Below are 20616 nucleotides of genomic sequence, written 5' to 3' on the forward strand. Positions count from 1 at the left end.
ACATCTTTTGTTGAGTTTTGTTACATTGTTATATTTTTCTGTATTAAATTGTATTGAACAGTTACTGTATTCTTTATTGAATATGATGTTTAAAAACATGATGCATTCATTCTGAAGTTAGCCTATCACAAAAGATTCCTGGCTATTTGATTACGTTTCTGTACACCCTGGGCTTCACAGTCCTGGATTCCTGGAACATTATAATTTGCTGCAATAACATCTTGCTGAATGAAATCGTCGACTTCATCATGGTTGAAAATGCAGACATTATGTAAAACACAAGAGGTCATGATAATTTTGACAGCATACTCAATTTTCTGGGTTTCCAGGAAACGCAATCGGCGGAATCTACCCTTCAGAAGAGCAAATGCTCTCTCAATTACCATTCTGTTGCTGGACAGGTAGTTGTTATAGCGGCGTTGCTCGTGTGTCAGGTGACCATTGTCTCGGTAGGGAGTGAGTAGCCATATTCTTAGTGGATAGGCTGCGTCAGCTATGATATGGTATATATTTGGAATCATTTGTAATCCATTTTCCCATAAATCGGAATTCCTAAAAACTCTTGCGTCGTGACAGCTTCCTGGAAATCCGGTAAATACATGAGTAAACATCATGTCTTCCTTGCATACCGCTTGTAACTGCAAGGAAGGAAATCCCTTCCTATTGATGTATGAATCTCCATGGTTTGTTGGTTTTGCTATTCTAATATGAGTCCCATCTAATGCACCAGCAATCCCTGGAAATCCGTTCTTTTGCTGGAAATTGTTTGCGATTTGATTTAATTCATTGGGATTGGGCCATTTTATAAATTTTGACTTGAGATGAGTTAGAATTGAATTCATAACTCGGTCTCTAGCCCTGATTACCGAGGATGGCGAAATGCCAAAACGGTCTGCTATCCTGTCAATGCTGTCGAGAGTCCCTAAGTACCATAATGTGGTTAAAATATCTTTTTGTGGAGACATTCGTTCTTTACCACCATTACCGTCTTTCTTCATCTCTGGAACTTCCTCTAGATATGAAGAGAGGATTTGAAATGTCTGTCTTGACAGTCGAAACATTCTTCTAAATGAAGCATCAGAATAAAGGGGAACCACATCCTCCACATATCCATATATTTTTGGTTTTTCTTTCTTTCTGTAAATAAAAAACATCCAAATGAATATTTATTTCATATGCCAACCTCATTTAGTTTTTTTTTTTTCATTTTTGTTTCAATACTAATACCTAAGCCACTATAAAACACACGTGATCAAAAACCTTTTAGTTTTTAATTGATTCATAAATAGCCTTTACTTACATAGCGCCTGCTAGTGCAGGTAATAAGATATTTTCGTCCTCAGAATCAGAGTCAGTGTCGGAATCTTGATATAAAAAAAAAGCAGACAGGTTTTCCGCCCATTGGCAGCCATGTTGAAAATTTCTCTTCTGTTCCGGTTCATTCCATTCATCAAGGAGAACAGAACGTCCGGAATCGAATCGGAACGAATGAATGGAACGCATCCGTAGTTAATTACAATGATTAGGAAGACTATTTCTGAATAAACTTTGCAGAAGATATAATAAAGGCTTTTAAATTATGCATTCCAGAAAATGTTTATCATCGCGCAATTTTTTCTTACTTTTAAATATATGTGGAGAACTAGTGTATTCTTACAGTTAAATAAAACTGTAACTACAGCTGTAAAACCTACCTTTTATAAGAGCACTAATGAATAGTCAACTGATCTACATAGTAATTACGCTTCCTCTTCAATGGAGCCAGACCTAGTGTTCTTCTTTGTTGATAAGATAGGTTTGTATACTTAAGAAGAGAGTATGTTATTTGTCATCCATCCAAATCGTCAGTTAAACGTCAGATATAGTTGAAATTCAATATAAATAGCTCATTATTTTCCAAAATCTAATTCTAATGTATAATGGATACTTCAATATTCAAACATAGAAGCACTCAGAAAGGAAATAAAACTGTATTTAAATAAATCTGTCCGATGACTGCTTTTATTGGATATCAAATTTTACACATCTTGGCATGAAAATTACAATGTCTCAGCCACAGAATTGTGACAACTGAAGATAACAAGATGCGAATATAAGATGAATCAAACATACCTTATGATATATAAAATGACTTTTTTCTTTTCAGATAGTAAAATAGATATGGAAAGTTTTTGGAAATATACTTGTTTTCCAATCCGATATATCCATACCTGCATGATTTGATTTACTTATCTAAATACTGTGGAATCATTTAAATTCGTGGGGGTCAATGTTTGTGGGCAAACAAAATTTTGTTCGTTCGTGGGGACGTACTTTCGTGGGTAAGTCGTATATACAGAAGATTCAATGAAAAAATGTTGAAAAAATAATTTTTCGTGGGGGACCAACGTTCGTAAATAAGGATGACCCACGAAATCCACGAACGTTGGTCCTCCACGAACATTGATCATTCCACAGTAGACCTTTTTTCATTAAACACCAGTTTCTTCCACGTCAGAAATGGTTAGTGTAACACCTTTTAAATTGCTGTGATGTTGTTTTGTAGTTTGTGTCACATTCCTCTCACCTGTGGAACACCTGGGTAAATCTGAAGGTTCCACACGATTGTTAAACTTCACCCTGCTCATGTATAGCCTCCCAGAATCCTCGGCATTGTTTTTCGTGCACGAGGCGAAGCCCCATTTGAAAGATTTGAATGTATTGTGGCTTAGAAAGAACATAAATGGATTGTATGCACAAGAGGATTTTGCGAATAGTGTTGGTAGTAATGCGATCGGTGATGTGATGTTAATACCAGCTGCAGCTACTGTAGACAAGATGGCATAAGGTGTCCAAGTAAATACGAATGTCACTGTCATCATGAGGGAAATCTGCCAATAGGAAAAAAATGTAAATCAGTAGAAATATCAATTGTGTTGATGACAGATGTATGACAGTGCACGTAGTTTTACAATAAATGCAATCGCTCAAAGACGTTGAGAACTCTCGTTGACAGTTCTTTGGAACATACATGTAAAGATAAACATATCCTGGCATAAAAGATTAATTGTTGATTAATAATAACGATTTACTATTTTTACCCACCTTTGGATGATACAAAGTAAAGAAAATTGTGGGTAAATAAAGTCAATATTTTTAACCACCTCTCGATCATTTGTGTTTGTAGATACAAGTAAATATTTGTAACCACCCATTGATCATAAAAAAAAATTTAAATAAAAATTTATTGTTGTTGTAGATAAAAGTTATTTGGCATTTCAACTTTAGTTTTTAATCCTTTCCTTTAGAATAACCTTTCCTCAGAGTTTTGGTTGACAGTATGATTGCTATAAAGTAAAATATTTTAAAATAAAAAAAATGGTCTACATGGACTTGAATACCATGTAATAAATCAATAGCAGTATCAAAATTTAATCTTTTTCTAATAAAAAGATTATGTGAGAACAAAGGTAAAATTATGGTTATGCAGAGGACATTCGGGCAAAATTTTAATTTTTCATTTTTAACATTTTTTTTCTAAAGATATTATTCTGAAAGTTAAGATAATAAGATTTTTAGTATAATTTATTATATATTATGAAGAATGGATAAAATAGACAGAGGAAATTTGGACTGGAATATTTAACAAGCTTACTGTACAAATTTTGTTTATCTATATTTTGGCAACACTCATCCCTCTTCAATATATTTCATCATCCAAAGAATATTGTTTTTGTTATATTTTGTAATTAAAGAAAACATTGGTGAAAAAATGGAATATTTTCCGAGAAATACTCAGGGGCCACTAGCATGATAAGTAGGTCATTGACCTAGTTATTTGATAGTGTTAATGAACTCTATAATCATAGGGCTTCTTCTGAAATTCCTCTATTAGTACAATTATAAGGTTCATGGATAATCAAAGATGTTCGTAAGCTTGGGAAAACTGAACAAGAGTTAAAGTGCTGACAACAAATTTACTTTAACTTGTTTTGAAAGAAGTATTATTTATATACTTTTCTGAAATGACATTTAGACTATCATCACAAAATGAAAAATACTTGACCTAAAATTCTGAACACTCCTTGGATTTCTTACCCTTGTTGCCCCTTTCTCTAGGTTATACAGGAACTTGGACTTGTTCTCGGTATCGCTGGGTTGGGTAGTGGAGGAGAGGCGTCGTGCATGGTTAGCAATTTGACCGTAGGAGAAAATCATGACGGTCATCGGGAATATATAGACAAACAGCAAACACAGCCATACATAGGACTTATCACCAAGCGAGTGACCAGTCCAGCGAATACTACAGGTTATGTTGTACGGCTCCAACTCATAAGTGTTCCATCCCAGGAGTGGGGAAAGAGTCCAAAGAATACTGAAGCTCCAGATCGCCACTAAAGTTCCCAGGATCCGCCCATACTTTACTCGGGCTACTGAAATGTTCAGATTGAGGTTTATACAAGTGAGCTGAAGTTAAATGTAGTACTTCTATAATTTTTAATTTTAATTTAAACAATATTTTATTATGATTAAACATAACTTGATTGGACAGCAGGCACTACCTATATAAGTCCTCTCCACAATACAGGTCAAGTCATACATGTTACAGTAAATATTAATTACATAACATTGAAAAAATATATACATGTGTATATTCTAAAGAGATTTATATATATATATATATATATATATATATATATATATATATATATATATATATATATATATATATATATATATATATATATAAAGAAGACAAAATAAGTAGGGAAAAAATATAAATGAGCTGATGATACTATATAAGTTTGCATTTAACATATATGACTGATAATTATAATAATACAAGTATAAATGTGAAAGTTAATAAGAACACATAAATAGATGTTGGTTCTGTGGTTTGACAAAATTAAAAAAAAAAAGAATCAATATCATGCAAATCTCTTTGTAGATGCAATAAATTCTTGAACAATTTTAAATACGGCAATATTTTGGTTGTAAGTAAGATTATTGTCTCCATTCAGAATAAGTTGTAAGGATATAGGCATTGGTAATTGCAAAGTATTAAAGTTTTGCATAAGGTTTTGCCTTTGTACACAATATTTTGGACATTTCATAAAAAAGTGAAATGATGTTTCAGAGCTATATCCGCACATGTCACAATTTTGATCTTCCCTTAAAAAATGATTAAATAAATCAGCATTTAAATTACTAGCATTATTTCGCAATTGACAATATAATATATTCATTTTACGACTTCCATAGTTGTAATATTTCTTAGGTTTTTTCTTACATACGTAGGCATAATGGTTTTATCATGTGTTTATAAGTAAAGGAAAATATTCTGTATAGTAGACTTAGGACCTCATTAGCTTCAGGTTTTTCTGGCAATCGTAATGAACTAGAATTCAAAGTTTTATTTTCACATAATTAAAAATTGATTGTAGTATTGTTTGTAGCTAAAGTTTTTTTTTCTTCTCTTTTAAAGGGCCACTTTTCACGTTTATTCAATAAAATTTGTTTTTAAATCATTTAATCATTTAATAAAATCATTAAATCATTTAATAAAATCATTAAGCTTTTTTTCTTTATTTTAATTGTAATGTTTCCGCCAATGTACTGTAGCTGAAAGAAGCCATTGACAATGCTATTGCCTGTTTTGTCTTCAAATTCTTTGAAAACAGATCAATGCTCTGTAAACCCAGAAGAACGCTGGGCAAAAAATTTGCATTGAAACTTTGATTTAGGCAGAACTATTGGTTCTAAAACATAAAGAAATCAATATATTTCGACAATATACCGGTTTAGTTTTAAATATGGAAGTCGCCAAACGTGATCTGTTGCATACTACCGTGAAATCACTAATTTCTGTGAGGTTTCATTTTCGTTGTTTTCGAGGTATGAGCAGACCCACGAATTCATATTCACCACGAAATGTAAAATGTCATATACATAACTACTCAACAATTCTTTCCAAGAAATCAAAATTGTTTTTCCTCAATCCATGAAAATTGAACCCCACATAAATATGTGATTTAACAGTATGTTGCGCTGCTGGGCTTTGTCATTGTTATCAGAAATACATTGTGTGAAGTTTCTTCCCTTTTATTGATCCTTGTCAGATTTATCTCTCTAGGAATTCTTTGAATTCACAACAATCCTAATATCAACTTACTGTATCTGTTCTTGCAGACAATCTGGCAGCGGAAATAGCTAATAGCGGCATAAGTCAAAATGTTGTTGCAAGCGCCTGCGAAACTGATAAAAGCGTACAATTGACAACCTGCTACTTCGAGGTTCCACCTACAAATATAATCATGTTGAAAGTTGAGCATATTGCATCTCTATATATTTATAAAACACTAAATACAGAAATGACCAAAACAAAAACTTCGAGATATGTGAAGATTCGAGATATCCATGGTAAAATACTAAAAGAGTAAGGGATTGGAACTTCCAAATCACTTTGACATATCCATGGTATTCGAGATATCAGTGTTCGAGATACCGAAGTTCACCTGTATTTCAATCATTTATTACAATAGAAACAGAATCTAAACATGAAAAAACATGTTTTGCTGAAAACAAAAAAGTGTGTGTGTGTGAGGGTGTGTGTGTGTGTGTGATTCTAAAAACCTCTCTTAGAGATCCACTCCTCATTTTCACAATCAACACTATATGTAGAAGATCCCATGGGCCTCTACACTCACAATTCACAATTTTCTTCCCGTCAATGTAAACCCTTTATATGACCATCATACTACAGTCCATGATTTCAAAAATTTAAAATAATTTATATGGGCTTGGTGAAAATTTAGCAAATTGTAACCTTTGTGTTTTTACGAGGGTTATCGAAAGTTCGTGGACTATGCCAATATTCGTTATACTATCCTCAAGAATTTGAAATGATCATATTATCATATGTAAAAATGTTTATTTTGTTTAAATGTGAAGTTTCATTCCATGTGATTTAATAGACTTAATGTTATTTAATTTTAAAATCAACACGTTTTGTAACCACGGAGCAAACTCAATAACACCGCAACGTCAAAAACATACCGACATGAGGTTCTCAAAAATACTATTCCTATACATTGCACGCTGTTTTGCCCAATACCAGTGCACTCATTAAAAACGTTTCTCTATCACTTGAAATCAATTTTGCTAACAATTGTTCCAGTAGTATCATTTCGTTTGTCAATGCTATATAATTTTTTCACTGCGTAAATGGGCTTTCACATGATCAGCATCTGTGAAGAGCCAAACTCTTAGCATGACGTTACTAACTTTTCTATGTTTTTGATATAATTTTTACAAATTAGCATAGTAGTATATCATTCAAATATCGCTTGTACCATGTACACACACATGCATGGATCGCTTTTGACATATTTCCTACTTCCTCCGGCATTTTCAGATTTTTTGCTGGAGTTTTCCAGAGCACAACACAAAATTGTATGGTTAAGAGCTGCTCCCTGACGTTCTACGACGTCATCTTTTTTGCCTTTTTCAATGAGGACTACCTATCTTCTGAAACCGATTTCTTTTCAACGATACAAAATATTAAGTCATAAATTGGAATCGGATACAATTGTTAATTTGAATGTGTAGAATTTTTTTCCTCTTTTTTTTCGGTGTCATTTTACAGAAGATATGACTTCAGACATTATCTAGTGTCTTGATTGTAAATTACGAAATTTTGACCTGCTCCATGATCCGTATTTCGAATGTTTTAAGTCTAGATAATTTTGAAATAAACCACGATATTTTAAAAGTTTTTAATACACATCGTTTGAATTTACCGTTGAAATATTTCTTCCAAATTTGGATATAATATGACGTTAAGTAAGAAGGTTATGACGATAGTCCACGAACATTCCGAACAACCCTCGTACAGATATCTGTATGGTTTGGTTTAAAAAATACTCTTAGCGGTTCCACTATTGATTCCACTGGTAGAGATCACAATTTGCATGAACTTAAAGTACATAACATGCGATTGTTTGCATACAGATTTTAAATTACATGTATTAATAAGAAGATTTTGAAGATTTTTTCCAGTATATTTTTGTTAATACATTGTTATCCCATTAAAGCCTTTTTCCAAGCCAAGGGGGTCTTTTTATGAAGTAAACTGGAATCTAAAATTCATAAATTTGCTTGCATATTAATTTGACAAATTATGGTCCTATAGTTCTTTCCATGAGAATCTTAAGATAGTTTTCCAGACACTGTATTGGCTGCTTGAATATATTTGACCTATCATGGACATTGCTAATCATTTAAGATTTCAAAACATAATATCCCTACGTATTTCTATGTAAATTTTTGACGCCTTACTCTGGCCCAATCGGTCATGATTTGAACCAGTATAAACAAGCTTTTACTTTTTTTTTTTTGGTCTTGTCTGTTTTGAGAAGGAGCTATTTAGCTTATTGATTTTTTCAGCTTTGGAAGGTGAAATGACTATTAATTAGAATAAGCATTAATTTAATTACTTTCACTCAAGGATGCTTCATGGCGAGTTTAATGAAAAATGTCTTCATGGCTTTGGAGAAGTCCAAATTGTTAAAAGTTTTTCACAGACAGACAGACAGATGAATGATGAAAAAATTTTATAAGAAAACAAAAAGTTCAAATAAGTCAGATAAAAATCTTGCAAGTACATATTTCATGTTATTACCATGAAAAATCTCTTAATGACATATAGCGAAAAATGAATTAAATGTTAGAAGTTCCAAATTCTATTAGAGGGATTATTTGCCTACCTATAGGAAAATACATGTATATTTTTGTGCTTATTTTAATGAACATGACCATTTCTTTAACATTACAACACTTACCTCTTGCTAAAGGCGGTGGTCGCTGACATTGGAAGTGCCAAAAGAGAAACTGTTAGATCCGCCACCGCTAGATTGACAATGAACCAATTTACCGGTCTCTTGTACAAGCTCTTCCGCCAGAATACAAAAAGAACGAGACAGTTTCCAAACATGGCTGTAGGGGCTGAAAATACCAAACATATACTCGTAATTGTTAATCTTCATTAAACTGTACATGGTTGTTGGCCTGTTGCTTTTTTTTTTTATTATTATTTTGTTCTATTTCAATAATCAAGTTGAAGGTTTGGTCATATTTGGCAATAAAATATACTAGCCTTCAGCAATGTTCATTCATCAAAGTTTCGAAAGTTGAATGGTTAACTGGTCCTTCGGACTAAGTGAATACTAGCATTGTTCTAAAATACTAAATGATCATGGCTGATATTATGAAGGCCAGTAATTGTCATCTTAATTTCAATATATTTCTGCATCATTCCTCTTTAATTACGTGTTCATCGATCAATTGCATTTCACTAAGTACTATTTATACACAGTATTTTCACCAATCAACCAATCAAAGTCGGAATGTCAGTTGTCAAGTAACATACAAGTTATAGATCGTAAATATTTTTTGTCATGAAAAATGGCAAGTGTCTTTTTATGACAAACAAATGTCAGACATAATAATTGATAAGAGACATAACGGTTTAATTAAGGAAACAAGTAGATACGACTGAATTGAAATCTAATCGAAAACTTAAGATTATTCTAATTGATGTACAGAGATACAAAAACAAACAATCAAACATAAACAAATCTGGATATCATTATAATTTGGAGAAAGACTACTATTTTACTATTACAATAAATGGGGGGGGGTGTTTTATGAAATGTGAAGATACCGAAGACTAATCATGCTCAAATATCCAATGAAACAATACAAATTGTACGCAGAGCAAACAAGGAACTCAAAGCATCAGAGGTTGGAATCAGGTGCCATTGAGGATCATCACCTGTCGATCGGTCACACCCGTCGTGTGTCCTTTGTCATGATCGGGTATGCCGAGAAATCTGCAGATCATTCAGTATGAAAATAATGGCCTAACAATTTGTATAAAAGAAGTCAGTCAGCATTCGACCTAACGACAAATTGTATTTGCAGACAAGGTCATTGTATCGACCATAGAATTTCCCCAATGTTGACATTAACCGATATCGTATATACCCTTGTATCAACAACTTATTTGTCGGTACACTGCCTCATTTTAAAATTGTTCTTAATAAGAACATTGAATTTTCTTTAATCTTTATCAATAGTAAACACAGTAAATTGCAAAATTTTAAGGAAAAATATCTGACAGTTTGCACAATTTTGTATGAATTAACTCTACTTCTGGCCCCAAGACCATAAACTGAGAACAGACTTAAGTCAAAATTTTAAATCAATATAACTTCTGAAATAATTTCGATAATGAAATAAAATTTTCATCATATGTTTTGATTGGAATATTACACAAACCTGCAAATTTTTAAGTATGTGTGTTAAATAAAACACAAGATATTCAAAATCAAAATTTTTACTTAAATCTGTTCTCAGTTTATGGTCTCGAGGCCTGGTTTCTTGAACAGAAGTTGTGTGAGTCTGCATCCTTTAGTACAAGAAAAAAATATCCATATGTATGTCTTCTGTCTCCTCAAGCTTTTAACTCCGGAACCCCTGATTGAAAATGTATTCCAACTTAAATATGTTGTTGACTAAGATTTAAAAGATGTATCTTGATGATGTTGATTCTTAAAGGTCAAGGAGGTCATGTGTATTATAAGTGGAGAGATAAGGGTAAATTATAAAAGGTAAAAATATAACTATGAGTTGTTAATTTCATATAATAATCGCCATTTACATTATGAGTGTACAACTTGTGGTTGTGTGGATGTGTAGGAGGGGGGGGGGTGTTGAAGCGTCAACAGCAATGAATAAAACCCCGAATTTGTAAACCTACACAAACGAAACCGAGACAGGCCTTCTACAAAAAGACTGATTTTCACCTCTTATGCCGAGTGGATGTTGATGGAATAGACATTACTTATATTTAACTGCAGAAATCACAGGATATTTTCAGAAAGGTGTTTAATGACATTGATTTTCCGTGATGACTGTATAATGCGAGACTTAACTCAAATTATCTCTTACCAAAAAGCCGCTTTCTTAACAGTTAATCATCCCATGTATTGTAAATTAAGTTGTACTTAAAATGACAAGACTCTTATCACAGCACGTAACTTACAGTAACTTACTGGATTTCACATGGTTAGTTCTTTAGTTTAAACATAAATTATTCCTCTGGAATAATGACCATAGTGGTTTCCTTATTTTTTACAGATTACGAATAAAAAGAAAGTGTGTGATTAGCCTCCTCAAAGAATAAGTTTGACTTTTGAAGTAATTTAGATTAAAAGTAATCACTTTATTAAAATTATTGATTTATTTAAATAAGGAAAATTAAGGAGGATGGGGCGCTTAAAATATGGATTTCGAACTTTGATTATTAATTAACTGCAGCTTTTAATGTTACATTTTGCATTCTATGTATCTCTAAATAGCGTTATACATTTAACATTATATAAAAATCTTACAAATCTTAATTATTGCAACCCTGCATAAACAAATGGATAAATTAAAAGACTAATACGTATGTGTTTGTTTAGTGAACCAAGTTATTGTTTATTATTATCATTAAAGATAATCATTTCTCAAATTTGAGAAACCTATGGCCCCTTTCCTTTACCAGATCTTTACTTTTGGCTTAAAATACCAATTCATCACCAATTGTACTGTAATCAGTACTAAATTTATTTTTAAAAAAGTCATTAATGCCTAGTTAATAGAGCATCCTAATGCAAACTTTAATTTGCTCGATTTCATGATGTGTTTTCGTGGTTATCCACGAACCTACACCTTATTTGTCGAAAGAACGTGATCAAAATTCTATATTCTCATGAAAAAATGTGTAAAACTAAGCGTAAGGATTAGCTTATTTATTTTTCTTAAAAAATAGTCAAAAATATCAGTAAGAACATTGGCCGAGCAATAACATGCTCGCCTGTGAAATTCCTGCATTATCACAAAATGTTGTGAGATACGCCTGCGGCTTTGGCCAAGATATTGCCACACAAAACATGCTAATGACACATATAAAACGTAATTTTAGCCGTGACTTTGATGTAAGACGTGTTATATGTAAAAGAGCTTAATGATTGTGATTCCGGTATTATTCCTGCTAACACTGAGGAAGAAAACCACGATTCTGATTCAATTAATCTGAGTACCTGCAAGGATATCACATGTTTGTTCGATTGGTTGAGTTGATACATGTATATGGTGCATAAATCATATCCTTATACATAATAGGTTTATATGATTTCACCTCTGTCGATCAGATGACTATGTGTCTTAATTATTACAGAGAAATTATAGTGCAAAATTCATTATGGAAAGTTTGCTCCAAGTCATTCTTAGTATATATTCAAATGTACAAGAGAGATTCACAATCAGTATTAACTATTTTCTTTGAAGTATATAAATAGGGAGAGATTCATCATCTTTTTTTCACATATTTCGATAGCACAATGCTATGTACAGATAGAGTGCAAAATTTATACATATGCTACAAATGCTTTGGATCTTCGCCGGTAAAGTGAGGATTTTTGACTGTAAAATGAAATCTAGGATTTTATAAGTTTCTGTTAGTTTTTCTTCCAGCAGTCCATCCGAGCTGCAAGAGAAATAGTAACTTCATTAGAACTTAAGGACATACGCAACGTACCTTACCTAATGATAATTTTTCAAGATATTCTTTGTTTTAGATTAAAGTGCCATCAGATGTTCGTAGACAAAAAATCAGCATGCATTACCAGGGGTTTTGAAAAGATAACAATTAATGAAAATTCCTGTATAATTGAAAGAAAAATATACAAAAATTACTGAACATATATTCAGTATGTTTTGTTTATCCAAAATTGTTTTAGAAGAAGTGTACAACAGCATATATAGACATTAAAATGTAGCACAAAGTTCCTTTAAGTATTGGAACTCTTCAACTCCAGGGAAAAAGACAATTAAGTTCAAACTACGTTGGGTATGTCCTTAAACAATTATAAAGTCGCATGTGTACGATATGTCTTTGCTTCAAAACATTGAAGGCCCGAGTTTTACTCACCTTGCTTCTCAGTGGTCAGATCCGAGAGAAAAGAGAATGTTATACCAGCACGCAATTACTAGTATATCAAGGAAGCTGACAGTGAATTAAACAAGAGGTCCTTGGGCTTCAACGCTCACCTGAGTCACTTTGGCCTTGATGTTCCTCATCAGCAGATCGTATGCAAAACTTTGATCTCCTATTGTGGCCCCACCCTTGCCCGGGGGTCATGATTTGAACAAATTTAAATCTACACTATCTGAAGATGCTTCCATATCAATATTACTAATCAGGGCTTTACTGTTCTTGAGAAGAAGAATCAATTCCTATAAATTCCTCTGTAAAATTTTGATCGCCTATTGTGGCCCAACAAAACACTCCTCTTTCTAGAAAAGGGTCATGATTTGAAGAAAAAAAAACTTGAATATACATTATGTAATGAAGCTTTCCTTTAAGTTTATTTTTTATTGCGCAGTAGTTCTTGAGAAGTTCAAAAGATGCAATTGAATTTTCACTAAATTATCTCCCTTCACCCAAGGATTCTATTTGGCAAGTTTGGTTGAAATTAGCCTAGTATATCTTGAGAAGAATACGAAAATGTGAAAAGTTTACAGACAGACGGACACCCTTCGATCGGATAACCTCACTTGAACCTTTGGCTCAATGATTGACTATTGGTGGTAATAAAAGTACCGTTTGAGCCTTTGACTCAGGTGAGCTAAAATGGAATGGACCTGATTCCCAGACTCTGAGGACAAACTTCACATTCATCAATGTCTAGGAAGAGTTCTAAATGTTCATTACAATCAAACACACAGTTTACCTGCTTGCAGTTTAGGCCGCCACTTTAGGGATAAGAGAAATGCCATAAACTACGTTCTGCATCTTCTTTGACCCATTAACCTTAGTTTGAACCCTGAACTCATTTGTCATGAATTTCACAAATTAGAAAGATAATAATTAATAATAGTTCCAAAAATTGCAAGGGGAGAGAATCATAGAGGTTGTATTTATTTTAGAAGATTTCTCGTAATTTCTTTGGTCAAAGCGTACGAGAACCTAGAACTTCAGTGGCTTTGTTTCCGTTTGGATAAAGAAAAGAAATTGTGGAAAACTGACTAAAGAGTTTTGGGAAATACAAAAACGTTCTTAAGTTTACAATCTGTAGTATGAAGGATGGAAACTAATGGCTCTCCTGGTCCTGGGTGACTCGAGTGACCTTTTTTTCTGAGACTTGCAAAACAAAATCTCATTTTGTACATTTTCTTCTACACTGTAAATTGTTCATATATATGTAGCAGATAGATTTAATTAATACTATGTCCAAGCTAAGGTAAGCTCGACTAATTACATTCATTAAGGTTCATTTTGACTCGAATTTGAACTCCTTGTATAATTTCTTCAATGAACAATACTGTTGCAAATAAGAAAACGAACTTCAAATAAGATACTATTTTGCAATTACAGGTAAGGGTTAAATTTTGAATTGTATAATATATATTATCACCCTGAAAGGTGAAAATTGAAAAATATTTAAGAAGGAAAAAAATCCTGTCAGTCACCTTCTGTGTAGGTGACACTTTGTACAGAACTTGTCTGTTAATGGATGGAGGCGCTCCTAGTGTTAATATGGAATGTAATGTCAGATTCTTCGTGTTATTAAAACATTAATAAAAGGAGAGGACTCTCAAACTTAACACGAATGCACTTATCGTAAACTGTAGCATAGAATAAAAAGATATTTTGAACACCAGTTTGACTGAAATGTGAATATCAAAAGAAACAGCAACGATTATAAACCCGTTCAACACTAAGAGTACTCAGGTGTGGTCTCCATATAACCATAAACAATTGTGATAAAGTGATATCCTATTAACTTTATATGAAAATTTTACTCTATCTCCTAAATCTAATAGTTTCTTCTTTTGCATTCATAATAGAAAGCTTTTTTTTAAAAAAAAGAAAATACATAAAATTGATAATAATGCATATGCTCATTATTTGATTAATATTGTACGTTGAGGAAACACTGAAAAAGCTCAAATTAGACTCAGCAGGGGGCTAAACTGTACGTTCATCTGGGTTTTTTTAAATCATCATGACTTTAAAAAAAATTAATATTCATTGATGCAACCAAAATCCACTTCTTTTCTGGAAACAAATAACAACACAGCAGATCAACATACAATTATTTCATACGCATAGTTCCTTCAGACCATGACCTTTCGTGTGACAGTGTGCAATATTTTGGTTTCAAAACGATTTATGTTCTCTGTAATAAAATTTCAAGAAGCATAACATTGTAAGTCGGGGTAAACAGGCTTAGAAAGTAACACTTAAACATTAATTAAGAATAATTTTAAAAAAGATTTGTATTTCTTTTTTAATAAACGATAAATATGTAACGATATCTTTCTTTGTTATGAAATATATGGAGATAACGAACAGTATTCAAGCTCAAAAGTCCATTAAACAATACAAATTTTGGAGCAGAGCAAGCACGGACATCTAAAACATCAGAGGTGGGATCAGGTGTCATGGAGGAGTGAGCACCCCCTGCCGACCGGTCACACCCGCCGTGTTCTCCTTGTCATGATCGGGAAATAACGGAAAAATTCGTCGACAATTCAGTGTGTAAATAATGACCTAACAATTAGTATGAAAAACGTCAGTCAGCATTTGACTTGGTGATAAGTTGTATTTGCTGACAAGGTCATTGTATCGACCATAGAACTTAACGAAATGACGACTTTAAACTAGACTGCTGATATTCTTGTTTCATCAACTTTTTTGTTAATAACTTACCTCGTTTTAGAAATTGTTTATACGTAGAGCATACCCTTGCGTATCGAATCATCTAAGAGATATAGAAGATTTATCACTATATGAAATCATTTGTCCTTAATTGTAAATCATCATTTCAAAAATTCAGATTAATTGACTCAAATGTCCTTTCCTGGGCACTCAAAAGCTCTCAGAATGAGAATTCACCAGTTCTGGAAGAGCTTCGCCACATTTATTAGCTTCAACATGAAGTAATTCCTTGCTAAGTCCCTGTTTTTTTTTGTTTTTGTTTTTTATTGTTAATTTCGTTAGAAGAAGCTTAGTGTGAATTTCGATGTAAGAGTTGGACTATTATTACAAAATTAATTTCCTGAGAATGTTTTTCATTAAAAAAAATCTCAAAGTCTCCACCTTTTCATTATACGTCCCCGCTTAAAAAGCTTAAAAAACGGGGGTGTATAGTGATTTCAGTGTCCGTCCGTCGATCCGTCTAGCTGTACGTTCGTCCGTTCTACACTTAAGGGTACCCATCTCATATCATATTCGGATGTTTTACTGACTATAGACGAGAAGCACCAACTAACAACTAAATCATATGACAAACGAGAAGACTTCAGCTTTTTCTTCGTCAACTTTCCTTATTTATGTAATATTCCATATAACCTGCATTTGGTGGTTACGTTTCCCAAATTATTCGATACTCAAGAGCTTGCTCTGAGTACGATCAATTTTTAAACCCGAGGAAGACTACTGACACATAAGTTTAAAGTCAGCATTCCGTGATTTCTATGGTCGCCATAATGACTTCGTTAGCAAATAATCCTATTATTGGGTGGTATTTTGGCTGACGTGTTTCATACCAGTTTTTAAGCCTTTGTTGTTATATTTAATTTGACTACGGAATATTCCTTCTACCTGATCAATAAATAGGAGTCAAGGCAGCTGTGACTAGACGATAGGGGATGCTTACTCTTCCTAGGCTCCTGATCCAACCTCTGGAATTTCCAGGGTCCGTGTTTAAAGCCCTGTTCACAGATTTGTATCCTTTTCAGATTGTTTCAGATCAATCAATGTTCGTTATCTCCATCCTTTTCCACAACTCTTCCTATACGACTGAATAAAATTCAATGAGACATTCACAAAATCATGAAGACATAGGGCCATTGTACACCTTCTATTTTACCTTTTGATCAGATACATATTTCGGCTTTCACATATCAAAACATGGACTTTGCTATTCTTTCTATAATATATGGGGTACACATATCTTATCCGCAACGTCTCCTTTACCACTGAATAAAATTTAATGAGACTTTCACAAATATTTTTTATTACAGAGTACCATTGTGCACCTTCTGCTCTATGTTTTTTTTATCGGACAGATATTTGGGGTTTCCCATAGCAAAAAAAAATGGACTTTGCCGTTATACTCATATGGAAGCGGGAGGTATCATTTTGTGAGCTCAGTGTTCACAGTACCTCTAATTTTTATTTGTGATACACTGCACTCTGAAGTTTAAACTGGATTACAATGTCGGGTCTTGACTTAGAAACTACCTCCCTTGCAAAAGTTTCTCTACCTAGTTTGTGTGAGGATGTTAAAATTCAGTAGTTGTTGGAATGAACTTGTCTACAACATTGGAATTTTGTATATGGTATTTTGATGTATTGAAATTTCTCCATTGTACATTTCTTATAACAGGGAGTATACATTTTGTTTTGCTTGTGGTAACTAACTTTCTTCATTGCACAGATTCAACAAAAGCATAATTTTCATTAAACAAAATAATTAAAATAATGCCCCCACATGGGAAATGATGTCAATTTTGTGAAGTAAAGATGCATTAAAGAAAAACATCTCCATAATTTCAAAAAAATTATACGAGTATACTAGTTTTACATTATGTAGGTCTTTTACATTTAAATGTCATTTTCGATAATTTCAAAATGGTAAAAATTTTCTTTTTCCTATTTCCAAGAAGTAAACAGACATTTCTATAAGCATATTGTAAAGCACTTGACATTGAATAAAACTCGAAAGTACATCAAAGTGTCAAGAACTTACCCAGTGTAATAAGATACACTCCTATCGAGACGTAACTAGCATCATTTAACGTCTCCCAGTCCACCACCTCACTACTGTTGTCCGTCATTGCGCTCCAAAATCTAGCGCCTCTCTCACATCTCTGGATTTGACGTCTAATCCAACAGGTCATTTCTTATTGACATTCTCTCTCTCTCTGTGATCGTATTGGGTTGTCATTAACTTCACAATAGAATTACTCATATATATATTTATTGTTGCCATGGAGATGGATATTATCTCCTCTTTGTCGTAAAAACCAGTCTTTGTAATTTTCACGTCGTGGCTGATTTCAAGATGGTTCCATTATTTCAAGATGTTTGTTTTATTTCTTTATCAAAATGCAAGTTATAATCAGAAGCATTTGAGTCATTTTAGTATTTTTCACATTATTTTTCCTGACAGCAAAATATTAGTTTACTGAATTTGAGGTAAAATAGTGCAATAAAGCATTAATTTGTACATGCTAAAAAGAAGCATCCAATTGTTCAAAGTAGCAATTCTTTATAAAAGTTGAGACCTTTTTTGTATCATTGTTTCTTGTACTTTTATTTTGACAATATTTTCTTGTCTAATATTCACAAAAAATGATTTGATATGTTTTTGTAGACCTTTTCCAGAAGGTTAGTTTTATTTCCTCATACCTTTTTTTACACTTTAAAGCAGCAAAGATGTAATCGGATAAATGTACTTTGAAAAATTAAACGCTTCAGATTAATGGTTATAGGTACATTTATAGGGGAAAAGAGAGGCAAAATGGTAGTTTAAATTTAAATGGAACTTTTACTATATAGTAACACTGTTGTTATTCCTTAAAGTAAATATTACCAGAAAATCAAAACGGTTCAGGTTGTGCAGACAACTAGTTATGCCTGGTTAATGTTCCCCTATACACGTTAAGTAAAAGGTCTAATATATATGTTTATCCCTGAAGGAACTTTCGTTGTATTGAAAGCTTTTCGCATTGGAATTTTACTATATAGTAAAATACCCGAGGAATATTTACTTTATAGCAATTAATCCGAGGGGGAATGTTTACTATATGGTACACATTCCGGCGGAAAGTCTGCTATGCGGAAGGTTTACTATATGAAAGCTGTCCTTTAGATGAGACCGTATAAACTGAGACCCCATGTCGCAATAGATTCCAGCAAAAAAAGATCCCTCATTAGTACTGCTAAAAGGCCACAGGTGCCCAGTAAAGGTCAAAATCTGCAGCCTTCCACCACTAATGCTGGTGATGTTCCAGCATGGATTAAATATTCTTTAAAAAAATATGTAAACAAGCAGACAATATTTATAAAAGTCCTTCAAAGTGTTGTCCCGCTAGAAATGTTCAGATAAAAGGATTCTATAAGTGAAAAGAATGTGATCCTAAACTGTGTTATCTTTAACTACTTTTTGCTTAGAAGGAATATGGAAACGTGTCATATTACCTCAATATTTATATAACCAAAAATGAAAATTGTTTTAAATTATCCAACATTTGTCGTGACATTAATACATATCAGACTTGTTAATTATTTCAATGTAAACACATCGTGTATCTATAACATTGCTCTGTCAATGTGATAAAACACTTGACATCTAAGAATACGAATACCATCCAGAGGAACATGAGCCACATCATAGTCACTCTTGTTTTAAAGATTTTCCGATATATTCAGGGTAAATATATTATTCTATATGGTACCTCATTCTAGGCAATGTATCTTTGTTTGTAAGGATTATTATGAAGTTAAGGAATCCGGTACATTTTTAAACAAAATAGAATTACAGTGGCAGTATGCAATTTAGTTCCATGTATTCAATGTTTTTTTTCAATTGTTAATTGTAGTTTTATTGTAGTTTATTTTAAAGGATTGTGATCTTTCTTTTTATTTTATGTCTGATTTTCTGATATATAGAGGGCTGGTAATACTTAAATATATAAAGGGATCTTAGATGTCTTATCAATTAACAATAGTTACTTTCATTCATATGTCCACTTGATAAATCCCAGTGCATTTGCAAACGGAATGACTTCAGCTTTTCCTTCGTCAACTTCCCTTATTTATGTAGTAATATTCCAGCATCACCTGCATGTGGTGTTTATGCCTCCCAACAGATTCGATACGCAAGAGCATGCTCTGTGTAGATCAATATCTAAACCGAGGCAAGCTACTGAAAAATAAGTTGATGTTACAAGGATTTCCACTACCTCGTTTAAAGTTTTTTTTATTTATATATGGTGACTGGACGACAGAAGATACTTACCCTAAACTCCTTCTAGACACCTGATCCCACCTCCGCTGTTTCCAGGGATCTGTGTTTTCGCCCTGTTCACGACTCATTTTGTTTACTGCATTTTCGAGATTGATCATTGTTTGTTATCTTCACCTTTTACATTGTGCAGTAAAGAGGTATAGCTTAAGGTTTTACAATGTCGATACCTTATTTTAACTGTTGCAATAATTAATTTTGGTTTTCCTGCTATATATTTAATACTCTTTAAATCTTAAACAGCAGGTGCAGTGGAACTATAGACAATATCTTCGGATTCTGTCAGTGCTTGTCGAAATGCATTAATTTCAAGCATTTTTTCTTTCTCATGCTTTTTGGTGACATGCAAAAATCAATTATAATTGTGTTTATACTACTGTATCAAACCATGATGGAGGTGTAGTAGGAGCCGAAAAGGGTATTATTTCCCACTATCAGATCTGGCCTGTTCTCACTCAGTGGTGCTGTGGGTCAAGGGGAATATTTGAAGCAT

At 32.9% G+C, this 20616-nt stretch overlaps 1 protein-coding gene across 1 annotated transcript; it reads right to left on the bottom strand.

Annotated features, from left to right (window-relative positions):
- Window positions 1–125: 125 nt before the first annotated feature.
- Window positions 126–17931, bottom strand: LOC133189675 (melanopsin-A-like). Its single transcript, XM_061325073.1, has 7 exons — window positions 17844–17931; window positions 8820–8982; window positions 6152–6279; window positions 4201–4412; window positions 2567–2870; window positions 1301–1364; window positions 126–1137 (listed from the first exon to the last, which is right to left on the bottom strand). Exons 1-7 carry the CDS (start codon window positions 17929–17931, stop codon window positions 126–128), a joined length of 1971 nt encoding a protein of 656 aa, XP_061181057.1.
- Window positions 17932–20616: the final 2685 nt, after the last annotated feature.

This window comes from Saccostrea echinata, unplaced genomic scaffold (genome assembly GCF_033153115.1).
Source record: "Saccostrea echinata isolate AGI-Se365-2 ecotype Australia unplaced genomic scaffold, CSIRO_AGI_Sech_v1 ptg000019l, whole genome shotgun sequence".
NCBI lineage: Eukaryota > Metazoa > Mollusca > Bivalvia > Ostreida > Ostreidae > Saccostrea > Saccostrea echinata.